This window comes from Diabrotica undecimpunctata, chromosome 1 (genome assembly GCF_040954645.1).
Source record: "Diabrotica undecimpunctata isolate CICGRU chromosome 1, icDiaUnde3, whole genome shotgun sequence".
Classification (NCBI taxonomy): domain Eukaryota; kingdom Metazoa; phylum Arthropoda; class Insecta; order Coleoptera; family Chrysomelidae; genus Diabrotica; species Diabrotica undecimpunctata.
The window spans coordinates 66,648,910-66,667,945 of NC_092803.1; the positions used below are offsets into that span (position 1 = coordinate 66,648,910).

A 19,036-nucleotide genomic window follows, 5' to 3' on the forward strand; every position below is an offset into this window, starting at 1 on the left:
ACCATTTCTGAAGTGAAAGTAAAAACGTCAAAACCAATATAAGATGTAGTTTTCATTACAACCAATTGCGACTTAATAATATAAACATAATATTTAACTTAGATATCTCACAAAAACAGTTTCATTAACTTTTATGTTAAATAGTAACAACATTATTAAAATTGGCTACGTTATATTGTTCTGAAGCTAAAATTCTACGTTAGGTTAAATAAATAAAACAACATTTCAGATAATATACTTTATTATTTCCATAGCAAACATTTTACGGTGCGACTATGATATGCAAAGAGTTAAGTAAGGGAAAGTGATTTTACATTATTCTTGAAAAATTGACTGCCAAACATCACATGTCTTAACGGCAGTTACGAATATACAACTTTTCATTAAAGAACACTATAAGTCAAACACTTTCTTATGCGAATGCAAAAATCATAAAATAATGGGAATATTATGGGTAAACTACTTTTTATAATGTTGAGCAAGACACACTAAAATTTACTTAAGGTGGACACCGCATATAATAAAATACATGAAACTGTAGATCAAAATCATAGCTAAAAACACAAAAATAAAAATAAAAAGATCAACGTAAAACCATTTAAGTGTCTAATATATATATATATATATATATATATATATATATATATATATATATATATATATATATATATATATATATATAAGAGTATAAGAGTAAGAAAGAAGAAGTACTTGTGACTCGTTTGGAAAAAATATATAAATGTTTTGGATGGGATGGAGTCAATACAAGGGGCTATTGGTTATCTATTTATTATCTCAAGCTTTCAATTGTGTTTACAATTATTATCAAGAGCTGCTAAAAAAGACAAAATATCTTACAAAGTTGAACTACAAAGAAAAAAATTTTTGTTAACTCACCAAATAAAATTAGTTTGGTAAATAAAATTGCTGCTAATACATCTCAAAAAGAATTAATATAAAAATGTATTGCTTTTTCTGAAAATTTTAGTATAATTTTGAAAACATTTTCTTAACACAAAATCAATTGAATTTATAAATAAGTTAAAATAGGGACCAATTACAAATAAGCCTCAATGTCATAAATGCCAACTTAAAATTTTTATTTTTGACAATTATATTGCCAAAAATAAAATTTTGTTAAAAAATTCTTTTTTGTTTAGTAACACAAAAGAAGAAGATTTATTCACCATTGATATATGTCTGAAAAAATGTAACATATATATGGAAAATTAAATCAAAATGTGACATTTATACATAAATTATAAAGTTTTAAACATTAATTATAAAGGAATAATATAATTATTAAGATAAATAATAATAAATCATATTAATTCTTTTTGAGATGTATTAGCAGCAATTTTATTTACCAAACTAATTTTATTTGGTGAGTTAACAAAAATTTTTTTCTTTCTAGTTTAACTTTGTAAGATATTTTAGCAGTCTTTTTTAGCAGCTCTTGATAATAATAATTGTAAACGCAATTAAAAGCTCGAGATAATAAATAGTTTTAGCAATAGCCCCTTTTATTGACTCCAACCCATCCAAAACATTTATATATATATATATATATATATATATATATATATATATATATATATATATATCTATATATATATATATATATATATATATATATATATATATATATATATATATATATATATATATATATATATATATATATTGGATAATCTTTAGGTTTCCGGTCTTTTATAAATGAATTTTTTTTAAATAAAATTTTCTTGTATAAAAATGGTTCGATCATGTAGTGCATCGGGTTGTACTACAAGAAATTCCAAGATAGAACATACGTATTTCGGTTAGTGTCAAAATTTATTAATTTAAACTTTGACTACAATCTTCAATATTATGAATTGAAATGACATCATATCATCCTCTAAAAATGGAGGCCGTAAAGCAGTGACTATGTTACTGGCTTAACCAGCTAGAGGACAAAAAAAGAAAATAATATGAACGTAACAAAATAGAAACTGATATAGATAAATATGCTTCCGGAAGTGTTGAACAATGAGTTGATATGAGAAAAGAAATCAAAATTAAAAGAGTGTATCCTTTTGTATATGTGTTGATTCATTAAAAATGTTTGCATTGCATTGCAAATGACATTGCTCTGTCTGTAATAAGTAACTTTTCTTCAGGCAATGTTTTCCCGTTGTATACTGAAAGAGTAGACTTCACTGGGAAAACAGAGGATCATAAGAGTAAATGCTACTTCAAAATGCATGAATTAATAATTTAGTCATTCTTCAATTTTGTATTAAAAACGTAAATTGTTTTGTTAATATACTTACATTATGACACATATGTGCTTAACATGACGTGACATAAAGCTTAAAAATGGATTTCTGACGCAAATCAGCGGGTATATTGACAATGATGCACGTAACAAATACATGAATGGAGAGAACCAAGACCAATCATGGAGAGAACCAAGACCAATCATGAAGAGAACAACCACCATCACAGAAGAAATACAGCAAAAACAGGTATTTGGTACGAAAATGTACAGAGAGTGACAGACCATCGCCTACCGAAGATAATATTGGATTGGTAGCTACCCAAGCTAAAACAACGAGGAAGACAAACAATATGGCTTGATGGAGTCCAAAACGCAATGTCAGATAGAGATCTACGTGTAAAAGACTGGGTTGATACACGTGAATGGAGCCTGGGAACAAGAACGCGCGTGGCGCTGTAAACCGGACATTAAATATACACAAAGATTACGCTGCGCAGGTCACCGTGTATGAATGGATAATAACGGAACACCTAGTAGAACACTTAGTGGAACCATGGTGGGACATCGGTCAGTAGGAAAACCAAGCAAGAGGTGGATAGACAAAAGTGAGAACCGATGCTAAAAATATATTGAGGGTAGATGACTGGAGCCGAGACTGGTAGCCAAGGAAAGGGATGCTTTGAGGCAGATGCTGGAGGAGGCCAGAGACGGACTTAAGCGGTAGCGCCATAGAAGAGAGAGCGAATTTGACCTCTAGGTTATTTAATAGTCTGTGGCCTTAGCTGACTTCACTTGGATGTCTCTCATGCAGAAAAATATGATAGTGAGACAAAAATATTAAATTTTATATTTTGCGTTATAATTGACCGCAAAAACATTTATTTATTATATTTCTTAAAATTCTAGTATAATTGTATTTCATTTGTTTAGGTTTGACACATCGACAAATGTTGTTAATTCATGAACCCATGGAACTTGTTTGTTTGACCAGGGTTTATGGTTACATTCCCTGGATATCTCGGTGGAAGTGAATACATATAATTGCTTTGTTGATTATATCTACTAATATGAAAATCTTGTTCATGTCCCCATCTTTTCTTTATGTTTTTGTATATTCTGTGCCTTTTTTTCCAGCAACATTCAAGAATCATAATGGTGAAGCTTGCAGCACATCCTAAAACATATTAAATAAACGCCAAATCAAAGAGAAACAAGTTTTGATTTAAAATTTTTGCTTTCATATTAGAAAACTTTTTATAAAATTTTGTTAATTTTAAAAGAACCAACTGTTGGGTTACAATACCTGGCCTATATTGCTGTTAACAAAAAAAGGAATAAAGTAGCCTAATAAGAATTTAATGCTTTAAAATGAGCTTCCATGCATGGCAAATTGTCTCTTAGTTTTCAGCTCAAAAAATAGCAGGTCGCAATAACGTCAAATATCTAGTGAAAAGTATCAGCATGTTTTTCTCAAATAACAATGTCACTTTTCAATCACAAAAAACACGTTTCTAGTAGTTGTCCAGATTAATTTAATATAATAAACGAGTTATTATATTTTGTTGTCAATAGTTCATTACTGAAATGTAAAAGTTCAAAGTTTGGTTAGGTGGAGATTTGTCTCGCCCAATTACAATAAATAATGACGTTAGACTCTCTTGTACTACGTTTATTAAAAACAGGAAAAAGTCATTAGAACTTTTGGAATTAGGTAACCCAACGGCACAATATTTAAAAGAGCATCCAAGCTCACTAAGACCTTAAAAAAGGATTCTCACAGCTATAAAAAACTAGGGGATTTGTAATAAACATCAGTAAAAGAAAATATATGGCAGTACTTTAATCTATCAAAACAAATAATATCAATTTATTTCTCGAAAAGTACAAAAACTAAAATATATAAAACTCTAAAAAGACCATAGGGCAGGTCTGAGCCAAGCATATAAACACTTACTCAAAAAGGTAAGAATCTATTGGAAACTTTTAAAAAACAGTTCTAAAAACAATATATGGAGCCAAAAATGACAATGGAGAAAATATTTTAACCCAATAATGCCCAAGGGGTCGTTAACGACCCACGAACTAAAAATATCTATCTAGTGTGGGTTGTGATTTACAGATGGAGCCAGGATTGCCCCCACCGCTAACTAACACAACACATCAACTAATTTTCACTCCCGCGCGATTAGTTATAAGTTATAACAAACACTTCTTTCTAGTTAGTATGTATTGCGATTGTAAATAAATAGAGACATGTTTCCAAATTCTAAATGGTCAGTAGCGTTTATTTGATTATTTTGTTTATGTAGATATTTCTAAGTCTTTATTTCTTTATTGGTTGTTCTTGTACATATCTGTATTGATATTTATTGCTTTTCTTATAATATTTGGAAATAATAAGCTATTGTTTGTTGCTGGGTAGTTAACGACCCCTTGGGCACTTGTAGAACTATTTTACATTTTTGGTAGTTTTTTAGGAAAAAGTCACTTTCAACTACTGAACTATTAGAGGAGACCGAGAATATTGACGATGATACTATTCGAGTAGTGCGAGAAAGCATATACTCCTCCCGACAATGAAGGCGAAAATACCGACTGTGTTTCAGGAGACGACGAAGATAATGATGTATAGTAGAGAAAATAAGTATATTTTATTAAATATGGAGGTAGATATAAAAGAAAGACAATAAGGTAACTCGCTTAAAAGCGAACTCGAAAGTAAAGAAAATATATTCAATAGGTACTGTTCAATAAAATACCAAAATCGTTAAAATTCGTAAAAAAAGAGCTAAAACCGAGGTCAAATTTTAATGGGAAAAGGTGATCTAGAAAGGTCGATTTTATCTTGGAATTATACGTTTGTGCCAGTATTAGTATTATGTGAAAATAGTCATCCTATTAAATTTTTTGAGCTTTTTATAAGTCAGTCGGTCATAGAAGAGCTAGTGAAATATACTATTATGGACGCTACTCAGGATTTGAACTATGAAGCCAAGAGTTGTATTTATTTATCAGAATTCTTCTGGTTAACGGTTACGTCCCTTTACCTCACAGAAGAACGTTTTCGTAAGAAACAGAAGATGTACACAATACAGTAGTATCTCAATCGATGCTGCGTAAGGTTTGAGGAGATATTCAGATTTTTTCATGCTACGCCCATTTATTAATGCACTGAATACATAGTTTTGCAATATGCTCCATTGCACATATTACTATCCCGACATGGTAAGTATTTGGTCTTACATTTAGTTTACTTTCAATAAACACCAAACTCTGATTTTATACATATGCCATTTAAAAACAAAAATGATGTACCCTCGATTTGTTACTGACTAACTAGTAAAGAAATGACAACTAATATTTTAGAACGAAATTATTAAATTTTTGTTATAAATACAAATAAATCCTAAGTTACGCCTCTGAGCTTGTTGTCCAGGAAAATATGGTTTACTCTATAAATCTGAATACCCAGGTATTTGACGAGTGTTTCAATCTGACCAAAATCCTATTATTGAAGCCAGATGGCCAAAACCACGTCTACAGAACAAGAGTTGGAGAATGATTCGCTACCTGCAATCTTGCCCAGGCCGTTAGTTTTGGAGGTGGTAGCATAATGCTTTGGGAAGGTATTAGCACTTGTGGAAGTGATTGGACGGATGACTGGTGACTCTTACGTTCAAAATAGCCTGCAAAATCATCTTTTGCCATATGTTGATTACATTGGATATGACAGATTCATGCACGATAATGCTCCACCATATGCCGCTGCCAAGTTAGTAATTATCTTGATGAGGTCCAAATTCGAAGATTGAATTAGCCACCGTCTAGCCCGGATTTAAATCCAATAGAGCACATGTTAGATCAGTTAAATCGCCACATACGACAAAGAAATCCCATTCCAAATACAATAGAGCAGATTCATATTGGTGCAAAAGATGAATGGAATGCAATTTCCTAAGGATATGTCCATTTACTTCCAAACATGCCGAGAAGGATACAAGCAGTAATAAGAGCTAGATGGGGAAATACCGATTACTGATTATGAAGTTCTTTCATTAAAAAAGACGTGTTTAAGCAATTTAAATCAGCATTTAAGTTTAGAGTAAAACAATATTATTTACCTAACATTAAACATATTTTTTCGCAATTTTCTCCGCATTAAAACTTAAAATTATTCATTAAAGAATCTTAAAATAAACTCTTTTTCACAATAAACGACTTGATTAACCAGAATTTATTAAAAAAAAAACAAGAATTAGAAAATTCCAAAATATTCGATATTTTGGTCGATTCGAAATGGTCTTAAATATCGAAAGCGATGTAAGTGCCCCAAATACTCCTAAGCAAAACTCCTTCGTATACCAAGATAATTTCAACTGAGACAGGTACATTTTGCCAATGAAAATTATTTTATTTTAGATGCCGAAAAATATTTTACTTTGAGTAATTGTAAAATAAAGCTAAAGATGGATTTTATACAAATAATGTAGAAGAACCGAAAGGGAAGACATAGTAAAATTTATTAAAGCACAAATACTGATATGGTTTAAACACATACAAAGAACAGAAGAAGACGTACTATTTAGGAGGATAACGAACTGGAAACCAGTAATAAACCGATCAAGAGGAAGACCAAAAATAAGATGGAAAGAAACAAAATAATATTCTTTAAAAAATAGGCCAAAGGATATATGCGGACTAATTCAACAATAAATCGATTAAAAAGGCTCACAGAATTAAGCGGCTTATACTCTACGTAGAGTCGTCGATCTATATATTATTATTAACGTAGAAGAATGCTCTGATAATGTTAGATACAAATATAAAACAAAATTTGTAGATACAATTCTTGTCTGGTGCACAATTTCTAACAAGGGTGTATCTAGACCTTTTGTGGGAAGAGTGAGGGGTAAATCTTTAAATTGTCAGAGCTGTATTAATAACTGATTATCCAAATTGCATCAGTTTGTCAACAAACATTATGTTAATGACGATATCATGTTTTGACCTCACCTAGCATCATGCCATTACTTAAGTGATACCCAAAACTAACTTCGATACCACATACTTTTTGTTCCCAAAAATGATAATCCTCCAAACTTGCCGCAAGCTTGTCCAATTTTTGGATTTTTGGGCTTTACTGTCTAGGAAAGTTTATCATGGAGGCTGAGAAGCCAGAGATAAAGCGAACCACACTTGCTTACATTTATCTGTACAGGCCGGGATCTGTACTATAAGGACTTGTAAGGCAATGTATTTCTCCATTAGGAGGCACGTACTTTATATGGCTTATCTTTTCCTATTATATATTATATAATATAATTTTTTAAAATAATAATATGTGCTTTTTAGCAAATTGTCTAGATCTAGATTAATGAGTTAATTATAATACAATTCATATTACCGAAGAGTAAGATAAAGAAGGCCGTGGACAGATCGGCAAGTCTTGCACTTTGAAAGGTTTTTGGTTTTTCACATTTCATTAATTCAGGATATATCATAGAAATAATGTAATCATAAATTCCAGTTTCGTACATTCTGCTGACGCTAAAACAAATTTAAACGTTTAGTAAAGTTTTTTAGTAACATTATTTTTACACATTACTTACTACACGTTAATATGTATATATTTATTTATCCTAAGACCAGTGGTTTCTCCTGTTTTTATTAGTAAATATCAACTAACTAGTTTTAAAATAATTTAGTAACTATTTAATAACTATTAACGAAAAGCAACTGCAACCTAAGCGTTAGATGCATTAAAATTTGATTGTAATCCATAAGGACCCTTCCCTAAGAACTATCTTCAAGTATTACGCTTTGTACGCTGAAAGCGCTCAGCTAGGAATTAAACAATTTTTTACACACTTCAAAAATTTCTTTTCCATTCGTTCATTTGTCATAAGTGTACCCATATCTTTTCAATTTCTCATATTTTTTTTTTTTTTTTTTTTTCCGAAAAGCTATATAAGACAATTGAAGGGTACAGGGAAAAAGGAGGTATGTGAAATGACGGGCGAAAATGAGATAATTAGACCATATAGTGGCACAAACTGGATACTATTTCGTGTAGAAAATTCACATTGATGAACGAGGTTAGTCAGGATATAACACATATTTTTATATTTTTTATACAGAGTAAAAAAGGAGGCATGTCCGAGCGCTACAGGAAAAAAGGAGGGATGTCAAAGTGACCGACGCCGACGAAGCGGTTAATACATTTAGTTTGTAAGCAGTTCAGAGGGGTTATGCATGTTTGTTTATTGAACCTGAAAGAAGAGTTATCAAGTTGTAAATATGCCTAGTGAGAGTGACGAATTTATAAAATGTGATGTTATGGACACACGGGAAAATAATGCAAAGAAACGTAGAAAATATGGACGAATTCATGAAGTAAATAAAAAATTAAATAGACAAAGCCACGTAATTGGACTGGATTGTAAGTGCGTTAGGTTTAAGTGTTTTCTACAAATACCGGAACAAGCTAGAATTTAAATTATTAGAAAGTTCAACTTCATGGAGTCGACAGTTGCCCAGAATATATACTTATGCGGATTAATTACTGTACAAACTGTACAGCAACGAAAACCACGAGTATCAGAGGACCCTTCACGTCTTCATAATGCCGCCTTTAGTTATAGAATCCGTTATAATATAAATGACGAAACACAAGAAGATTCAGTATGTCAGAAGGCCTTTTCGGCATTCAAAAATCAATCAAAATCAGTCAATCAAAAATCAAAAGCCGAACTTTTTCAAGACTGGACAGAAGTCTATAAAACTGCTAAACGCTAGAAAACCATCACTGTTTCATGTTGAAGAATGTCCTCTAGAGTATTTTCGAAAGTGGATGAATATTTACGCAAGCATTATAAAAATAAATGCCTTTTTCTAACTCGACCCATCCGCGAGGTAAAAGCTGTTAGGAATCATCCCCGTCTTTTGTACTACAGAACAACATTCAGTAGCACTTACTGTGAGACCACAGTAATAACACAACAGAGATTGACTACCCCCAAATTGCTAGAAATGGAATTTGAGCTACCTCTTTACGTTTATACAGGTAAAAACTCCCCAATTAATTAGTTTTATAAAGCTTCGCTAAAGTCAGGGGAAATATGTAGACATGCAGCATCTAAAAAAATTTTTGTGGTTCAGATGCTCAACGTTATTTTGATGAACTTCCGCATCAATAATTTAGAGACCCATTATAACCAAATCTCGTATAGACGCTATAAAATTGTTGGAAACGAACTATTTAATATATAAAACGAAGTTCTTTTACAAACATTAACAGGTTGACTGCCACATAAAAATGTTTAAAAAAGTCCATGGTGCCAAGTTGAAAAAAGTGCATCTGGCAACCAACTGAAATACTTCCATTACTAATATTTCACCAATTTCATTTATTAGTCCCAATTTTTTGAAAAAATAGGTCAGCGGTCGAATACGACCGCCGGGGCGTAGGCGGCATACTTATTCCCCTGGTGCCAAGCGGTCGGTCGGGGGACTAGGGATCAATCAAACTGGATCAAACGATCGATCAAGTTTGGTTCTAGCAGCCAAACAGTGAGGACGTGCAACCGAGCGATCGTGACGTCAGTGATAAGAGAACAATAGGGCCTTCATGGTGCTTATCAGCACCCTGTGTATGTAAGCACAGAAAGTGATTGTCCTTTGTTTTTCTAACAAAGAAGAACAGTGAATGAGCCGTTGTTATCTGTAAACCGTTGGTGACCGTTGTATTTATTGGCGCCACCACGGATACCGGTAATAGCGGTAAATTCTGAATATTATACGGGTTAACCACAGTGGGTCCGCAAGGGATGACACTGCGAGGCTTGGAATAGTAGCAATTCAAGTCGAGCAGCAACAGCCCCCTGCCCCTGTGATATAGAGAACCGCAAGTGGAACCCTCCCTGTCAACACAGGGAGTGAACTTCCGAGCAGGCTCCTGGGACGGCACCCAGAATCCGGACTGGCAGCGGCCAGCACGGACGCAAAAAACAGAGTCTTCCAAGTAAGATTAAAATCATTTGTTTGAACCATAGTTCACTGCCGTAAGGCTACATGGCGCGTGTAAACTCCCCCCCAGACAGTCCCGACACGTACGTGTCGGAACATGAAGACGAAGTAAGCGACAATCCCTTGAGGTCGTTGTGTCAGACACCTATGAAATGCTAAACAATGAACTAACCGAACTAAAATACGAAATCAGTCAACCGCGAGATTATTCACAACCAGCTGAGGACATCATGGATGATGGAACCCAGAAAAAGAGAGCCCTCCCCGTCGACTCGGACGAAGACTACGACGAACTAAAAAGAGTTAAAAAACCCGACCTAGAAACGATGGAAAAAATGGATTTGTTTCATGCCATCGAGAAACTTAATAGGATAATTGAAGTACAGCACAAGTGCTATAGAAAAACACAGGAGGAACTCCAAGCACAAATTAAGGAGCTTCAAATAACGATAAAAGAAAAGGACGCTGAAAACAGACGCCTTACGGACAAAATCATGGCCCTACTCGAAGCGAGAGAGAAAAAAGAGAAAGTCGAAACCGGCAAGAACACTGAAAAAACCAAGAAGACGGAGATTCCGGTGAAAAAAACGGAATCCAAAACAACAAAACAACCCGCTAAAGAAATCGAGAAGAAAAAAATTGAAGAAAAAGAAAAACCAAAAACCGAAACAAAGAAAGCTAAAAATCACGAACCTGAAGATAACAATGAAATGGACACCACCAAACAAGACGATTGGAAAACAAATGCGGTTCAAGAAAACGACTGGCAGTCGCCCAAATGCAAAAGACCAAGAACAGTTGTCAGCGTAGCTGAACAACAGACTGAAATAGTAAAAAGGAGAAAAGAAAAGGAAATGGATTCAAATATCAAACAAATCCATGAAAAACGACAAGACCAAGAAAAGAGGATGCAACCAGGCACCAGTAAGACACAAAACCCTGAAGTAAACACAGAAAAGACGACAAAACCAACGCCAAAACCACCGGCGATAATCTTGAAGTCTGTCAACGAACACCAGCGAGTTTTCCAAAAAGCCGCTGAGAATAAAATCATATCTGTGAACAAGTTTGCAAGATCGGGAAGGACGATCGTAATACAAACGAAGACAAGGGAAGATTACTTGGGAATGGTCAAGATTCTCGAAAACCATGTACCAAAATTGGAATTCGTTGCCTATCCAATAGATGGCGACCGAATGAAGCGAGTAGTAGTCAGAGGGCTGGCCGCCAATACTGACCCAAAAATCATCTTGAACGAATTACAGGAACAAGGCATAGAAGCCACTAGGGTGATAAATATCATCTCTAAGAAAGAGGACAAAAAGCCGCTACCAATGTTCTTGATCACCATCCGAGAGGACGACGATCAAAAAATTAAAGCTCTAACAAACATCTGCTACATGAAAATACATGTAGAGGATGAAATCAAGAACATAAGAGAAACTATGCAGTGCTACAACTGCCAAGGGTATTATCATAGCTCCAAGGCGTGCCATTGTGGGGCTAAATGTGTCAAATGTGGCAAAAACCACATTAGCAGCGAATGTGACATGGAGGGTGAATTCACTCCTAAATGTGCAAATTGTAACGGCGAACACACCGCCAACTACCGCGGATGCGTAAAAGCACCGAAAAGAAGAGTCCCAGTCAGGACACAGCAAAGAAGTAAACAAATTAATAGCAAACCCACCAATAACGGAGTAAGTTACGCACAGGCAACAAAAAATCAAAAGGAAAGCGAATCCACAACTGCAGTCACAGAAGCTGCAACTCTCATTGCTAACTTCAACAATGACATCAACGCCAAAATGGCACACTTCTCCACAATGCTGGAGCAACTCACACAAGTTATGACTGTAATAAGCTCCTTCGGCAAGCAATGTTAGCACACCAATCGGGAGATCTACGCATTGGGTCTTGGAACTCAGGTGGATTATTCACAAAAATAAATCTTCTGGACGAAATCGCAAATCGATTAGAATTAGATATCATAGCCCTACAAGAAACCAAACTGGTGGAGAGGAAGAAAACAAAATTCCCAGGCTATGATATCTACAGGACAGACCACCGAGCGAACTCGGGAGGAACAGCCATTATGGTCAAAAAAGGAATAGAGCACCAAAACATACCGACACCTGATGGTTTGGTCACAATGGAAGCCACGATAGTACGACTAATCGCTGGAAACGAGACACTAAAAATCGTCTCAGTATACGTAAGGCCTAATGAACCGATCCTAGACGAGGACCTCAACAAAATCCTGAATTCAGAAGAACCCACGATAATCATCGGAGACTTAAATGCGAGATCACCGAACTGGTACGACAGAAGGACAAATCCGAATGGCAGACGGCTCTGTGCCTATCTCGAGACAAAAAATAACACTTATGCAGTCGGACCAACGGATCCAACATGCTACAACGGAGTAGCAGAACCCACTCATCTCGATATTGCAATCCTACACAACGTGGGTCAACAATATGAAATACATTCATTAAATGAAGGCGATTCCACTCATAATCTAATCGTCCTGACCCTAGGCGCTATTGATATTAATCAATTGCAGCCTCACAAGAGAAGCATAGTAAACTGGCCAAACTACAGAAGAATAGTGAGCGAAAACATCGGTGCGATACCCACTATAAATAACATCGTCGAACTAGAAGATAGTGTGGTTAAATTAGAAAATACAATTAAAAATGCCATCGATGCCAGCTCCAAAGAAATTGTAGTTAATACGATAAGCGGAAGATTCAGGGACATTAGCACCGAACTAAAGGACCTGATCAAAGAAAAAAATAGAAAAAGACGCAGAGCCTACCGAACAAGAAATCAAGAAGACAAGAGGATTGCAAACGAGCTGGACAGAGAAGTCAAGAGACAACTGCAAAATCATAGAAACGAAAGCTGGGATAACTATATTCAAGAGCTAAATCCAAATAAATCCGGTTTCTGGAAACTGTCAAAAGTCCTACGTAAAGACAAAAAACCGATTCCACCGCTACACGGAGAAAATGGAATCGTCTACACAGAAGATGACAAAGCCGAAGTACTAAAGGACGAATTGGAAAAGGCATGTCAAAATAACGAACATCCGCATGAAGACATCGACTTCACCATTCAAGTCGAAAACTACGCTAGGAGACTAAAGAAGAGAAAGGGAAGAATAGGACTAGTCCACACGTCCCCTGAAGAAATCAAAAATTTGATTAAATTGACAAATGCGAAAAAAGCACCAGGACCGGATAACATTACCAACAAGGCCCTCAAGAATCTACCGAAGAAAGCAGTAGTATACATCACGAATATCGTGAATGGCATACTAAAACTGCGATACTTCCCGGACAGATGGAAGGAAGCCCACGTAATGATGATTGCTAAACCGGGAAAAGACGGCACTTTTCCACAAAACTACAGACCGATAAGCTTACTCTCATCAGTAAGTAAAATCGCAGAGAGAGTCATTTTAAAAAGACTCAATGATGAATCTCTAGCTTTGGGATCTATACCAGAATCTCAGTTTGGATTCAGATCTGAACATTCTTGCGAACTTCAGGTACTGAGACTAACAGAACACATAACTAAAGGCTTCAACGAAAAGTTGTACACAGCAACTGCGTTCCTCGACGTGAGTAAAGCGTTCGATAGGGTATGGCATCTGGGTCTACTTTATAAAATGAGTAACCTAGGTTACAGCGAGGCGATGACATGTCTTCTTGCGTCATACCTGGCCAACAGAAGGTTCAGAGTTAAGATAGGACCAACACTATCTGAGCTCGGGACTCTGGAGGCGGGTGTGCCCCAGGGGGCGGTGCTGTCGCCTTACCTGTACACTATCTACACTGCTGACACTCCGACAGACCCCAGAACGCTGGTTAGTCTGTACGCGGACGATACAGCCATAGCAGCCAGTAGCAGAGACCCAAACCTGGCTGCAAACCACCTGCAAAGTGCTCTGAATAGATTCCAAAGATGGTGTATAAAGTGGAACATTGCACTAAACCCGGACAAGACACAAGCCGTTATGTACAAACACAGAAAAAAGAGACCGGACAGGGAGATCACGGTAGGAAATACCCCTGTTGAATGGACGAACGAGGCTAAATACCTCGGAGTCACACTAGACAGTAAACTCAACTTTACAAATCACGTCAAACAAACTGTCTACAAAGCAAAGGCACTTAGAAGTCAACTCTCACCGCTAATAGGCAGAAAGAGCAAACTTCGATTTAAAACAAAAATGAGAGTAGCTAACAGCATAATACTACCCTCCTTAACTTATGCATCTGCCGCCTGGGGACACACATGCAAATCCAACAGAAAGAAAATCCAAACAACACAAAATTGGATAATAAGAGAAGCTTTGAACCTACCTAGCTACGTACCGCTAAGATACCTCTACAGGGACTCAGGAGAAAAAAGAATATTAAGAATTATGGATGAAAGAGCCTACAAGATCTTTAACGAAGCCAGAAACCATCCAAATACAAAATTAAGAGAGTTGACAAACTACGATATAAACCACAGACTGGTACATAAACGGCCAAAGCAACAGCTCATAGGATATAGGAATTAGTAAACATGAAGAAAAGAGATAGCCACAGAGTAAACTGAAAGAAAAAGGTAGACAGTGAGCAACAAAAAAATATTTTCTTTTCTTTAGTTTTAAGTACAATATACACCGAGGTGTGTGCAGGCACTATACACCCGGGAATGCACACCTCAACCACACCCACACATAGTGATAGAATAGAACTAAGTTAGTTATAGGTATATACACGGAGTGTGTGAGAGCGCTATACACTTGGGAATGCACACTCCATAGTTAGGTTAGCATAGGTAGATAATAAAAATAAAAAAATGCTCACTGGCTAACAAAGACACGCCAACAAAAATAAAAAATTTTAAAAACGCACCTTATTAACACCATCGTTAAAAATCGGGAAAAAGTATACGAACTGACAACGACGGAAACCAACATAACCCGCGAAACCGGGAATTTTATCATCTGATTCTGTGGCTAACCGCCATATAGAACGGAGATAATTAATAAACCGATGAAAAAATGATTAAAAATAAAAAAAAATGTTTCGGAAAAAACTGTATGTCGATTTCATACAGTTATGAATTTAAAAATGAAAAGTAACATAAAATATAGTCATAGCCAACAGGCACAGGCCCTTCAGGCATAAAAAAATCGCGAATTTCCGAGCATTGAGACCATGTGCGGCAGGCATGAGCTTGATGGCCGGACAATCCCATCGAGCGCCCAGCCGACGAGGAGAACAAAATTCATTTTTGTCAAATCGTCGCGCGTCGGATGAGCGAACGAGCACACACAAAACACTTCTGGTTAGAGAGCCGCTAGTCACGACTGGGGACTCTCTGACCAGAACACACGAAATTTTTAGGGACTCCAGTCCCGACGTTAAGATAAATAAAAAGAAACAGTAAAGTAAATAGGGAGAAAAGCCGACATTCAGGCTACCCCTACAGTTAGGTGGCATAACCACAACTATTAAAAACGGAAGGTACTTCATTACCCAAAGTACCTTAGTAAATTCTAAGATCATAAGCCTCCTCACGTTATTAACACGCTGAGGAGGGGTGGAGGAAAAGCCCGGGGGTCAGATAGGTACCACTTCGACTAGCGAGGTGTGACCGGTTTGATCTTCGAACATGTGGATCCCTATCTTATATTGGTATACACATGTTCCTAGGGGTAGGGTTGATCACCTCGTGTGTTAATGTGTGTGTGCGGTCGGTCGGGCGGTCGTTCTGTTCATGATGAGACTTGTCGAGTATTATTTTGTTGAGTGGTTGTTTAGACCAAGATTTTATCAGTAGAGGTTTGATTGTTAGTAAGACAAGTAAGTTAATTGTGCTCGTGTTATTTTTAGATTTAGATAATAGTAAAAACAATTATTATTTCTTGAAATAAAATGGGAAGTCGCGGTAAAATGATGAAAAACAAACACTCCAAATAACCGATAATTTTTAATTTCTTTTGTGTTCTTATTTAACTTTTGTATGTATTTCAGTTTGTAATGGATATTTTTTATGGTTTTATATTTTTTACTCGAAATAAAGATGTCAAAATTTCGATATCATTTTAGTCTCTCCTATTCAGCCAAAATGAAAACTGATATGTATATACGACGACTGTATGCCACAATCGTCGAATACTGCAATAATTTCGCTTCTCTATACGACCTCTAGTAAAACAGGAACTCTATCACAGACCGTATCAAATCGGTCGTATACGACCGCCGCGCGCCGTGGCATGCAGCACTTATTGAACTGTCGGTCGTATACGACCGCCTGGCAGTCAACCTGTTAATAATAATAATCGTTGTTTGTTTTCTGAAATAAAATGCATTTTTTTGTATCAACGTTGTTACTACTTTTTTTGACATTTGTGTGATTCCTAAATGTTTGGCAAAATAAAGAAAGTAGAATAATTTATGTTTCCGCAATTCAACTGAAACCTTTATATTTATTTAACCTCTGGTAATACCTTGATCAATGTAAATATAATCTTTGTGCCGTTTTGAAGTATTAAAATCGCCTTATTCAGAATGTGTTATTTCTGACATACCTACCTCCTTTTTCCCTGTACCCTTCAATTTTAATTAAATTGTACACTTTTCTAATAGAAATAGAACGCCCTTTTTTTAAATAAATCAGACATACTACAGACTTTTTTAAACACCCACACACCTACCGGTCGAATTCAGTTCCAATATAAAATTTGATATCCGTATAACAGAAAAACGAGGAGACTTTACTGATTCGCCAATTACTTCGCCGTATACTCTAGAAGTTCCCTTCTTCACCGACTACACTCGTCTTGCTTTTATTAAATAGATGGCGCTTACAGGATGGATAAAAATGCACAGATAAATTTATATTTATTTTAATTTATTACAATAAATTATTAACAATAATTTGAATAATTCTTATGGACAATGTGGGTTATCATAGTAGACAATTAAATAAAGCTCCTTGTGCCAATGCTATTAAAGTTACATTTCAAAATTACATGTTTGATAATATTTGATTTGAAGAAATCTATACGCAAAAAGATTTATTACAAATTTTAAAGACTTATCTATAAAAAAGAATATATTTGTGAAAAATATGAAGTATCGAAAAAAATGTTACTCCTTCAAGCCCTTTAAGCTTATTAATAGTACAAAATATTAATATTAGCAGCTGACAAAATGCAATTTCACATATAATTTTCAAAGTATTGTCGTATTGTAGATGATGGTGATAGTGACACTGACCGCACAGATTTTTATTTTGGTATAACTGTAAAGAAATATTTAATTATTATTTAATAAATATTTCATATGCTTTTATTTCTTCAATTTTGCATGTTTATGTGCCTATTTTCTTTTAAATTAGAACTGATTTTATAACTCTTTTATATCTCGTAAAAAAATCGTGAGGTCATTGGGCCTAGCAAGACCCTGTAAACAGTTCAAAGGTAGAGTTCTTTCTTAAACTCAGCTGTGTTGATGGCTTGGTTTACCACTTACCTACCGAAATTATGTTAGTCAAGGTAGGTATTATATTTTGGGATGGGAATGTACCTTACTACATTGTTGTTTATCTCTCTTGTTTTGTAAATGAGTACTAAAAAAAAATACTGCTTCTCCATTCGTGTGGAATTTGTCCCACTTCCATAACTCTGTTAAATAAAACTGTTAGCCATCTTATTACTGTTTCGCCTAATGAGTCGACATTTTTCCAGGAATATCTGGCCCAAAATTATTGCTAATATTGTAACAAATTATATTTTTATCTGTACATTTTTATCCGGACATTCTGCGCCATCTATACTACAAAAACAAGGCTAGCGTAGGCAGAGTCGAAGCGAACTTTTAGAGTATACGGGCTATGTAAACTCTGGCGGATTTACGCAAGCCTCCCTATTTTCTGCTATCCTGATATTAAATTTTATGTTAGAACTGAACTTCTTATTGTTTGTTTTGCTTGTTTGTTTGGTATAGGTTGTTAATTCCACGAATATACATACATACGACTGTTTTGGATTATTGCGACAACGAATATTTTACTGTGCAAGTAGAAGTATGAAAGTAAATTGGTCTAATTATTATTCCCATAAAAAGGATCTACTGTTAGTATGACATATAAACTAAAATTATTTCAGTTAATAGATGTTCAGATAGACACAAAATTTATTGTGAACTTTTATCCGAAAATAACAAAAATTTTTACGCAAACGCTCCTACAAATACATACAATGACGTCTATAAAGCCAAATGTGTTCATCAGACATTTGGGTTGGTTTTCGGTGAAATGTAAACATCAAAGAGGCGTGCCGGGTTTCTTTGATATTACACTATTTTATTACTTTATTAGGTACTACAACTGTAATAAAAAGAAATATATTATTTTTAATATAAATGAAAAGAAATTGGCAAAACGATGGTTCAGAAACCAGAAAGAGAATCTAATACATATTTCACTTTGTTAGTTTTAAATATTTGTTTGCTTTGAGTGGATGTACTCTTAAAAGTTCCGAAAGTAACGGGTATAACATACCGGCTAATGATAGTTAAGGTACCAAGTCGTTACAGATATTAAAATGTAACGAACATTTACATACAGTTTCATCGCCGACTGATTTTAGTTTTAAAAATCGTCCGTAAAGAGGTGTCCGTTAAGAAAGAGTTTAGTGTAGTGTACCTATTTGTTTATTGAAGCCAAAAATGCCGAAAC

General features: G+C 35.1%; 1 protein-coding gene across 1 annotated transcript in view; it reads right to left on the minus strand.

The window, feature by feature from the left end:
• Window positions 1-2,359: 2,359 nt before the first annotated feature.
• The window catches only part of LOC140451325 (glutamate receptor ionotropic, delta-1-like), a 93,527-nt gene continuing 76,850 nt past the window's right edge, over window positions 2,360-19,036 (minus strand). The window contains exons 10-11 of the mRNA XM_072545093.1: window positions 7,665-7,807; window positions 2,360-3,434 (exon numbers count right to left, since the gene is read on the minus strand). Coding sequence (XP_072401194.1) covers window positions 3,214-3,434; window positions 7,665-7,807 — 364 coding nt within the window. The 3' untranslated portion in view covers window positions 2,360-3,213. The remainder of the gene's footprint in view (window positions 3,435-7,664; window positions 7,808-19,036) is intronic.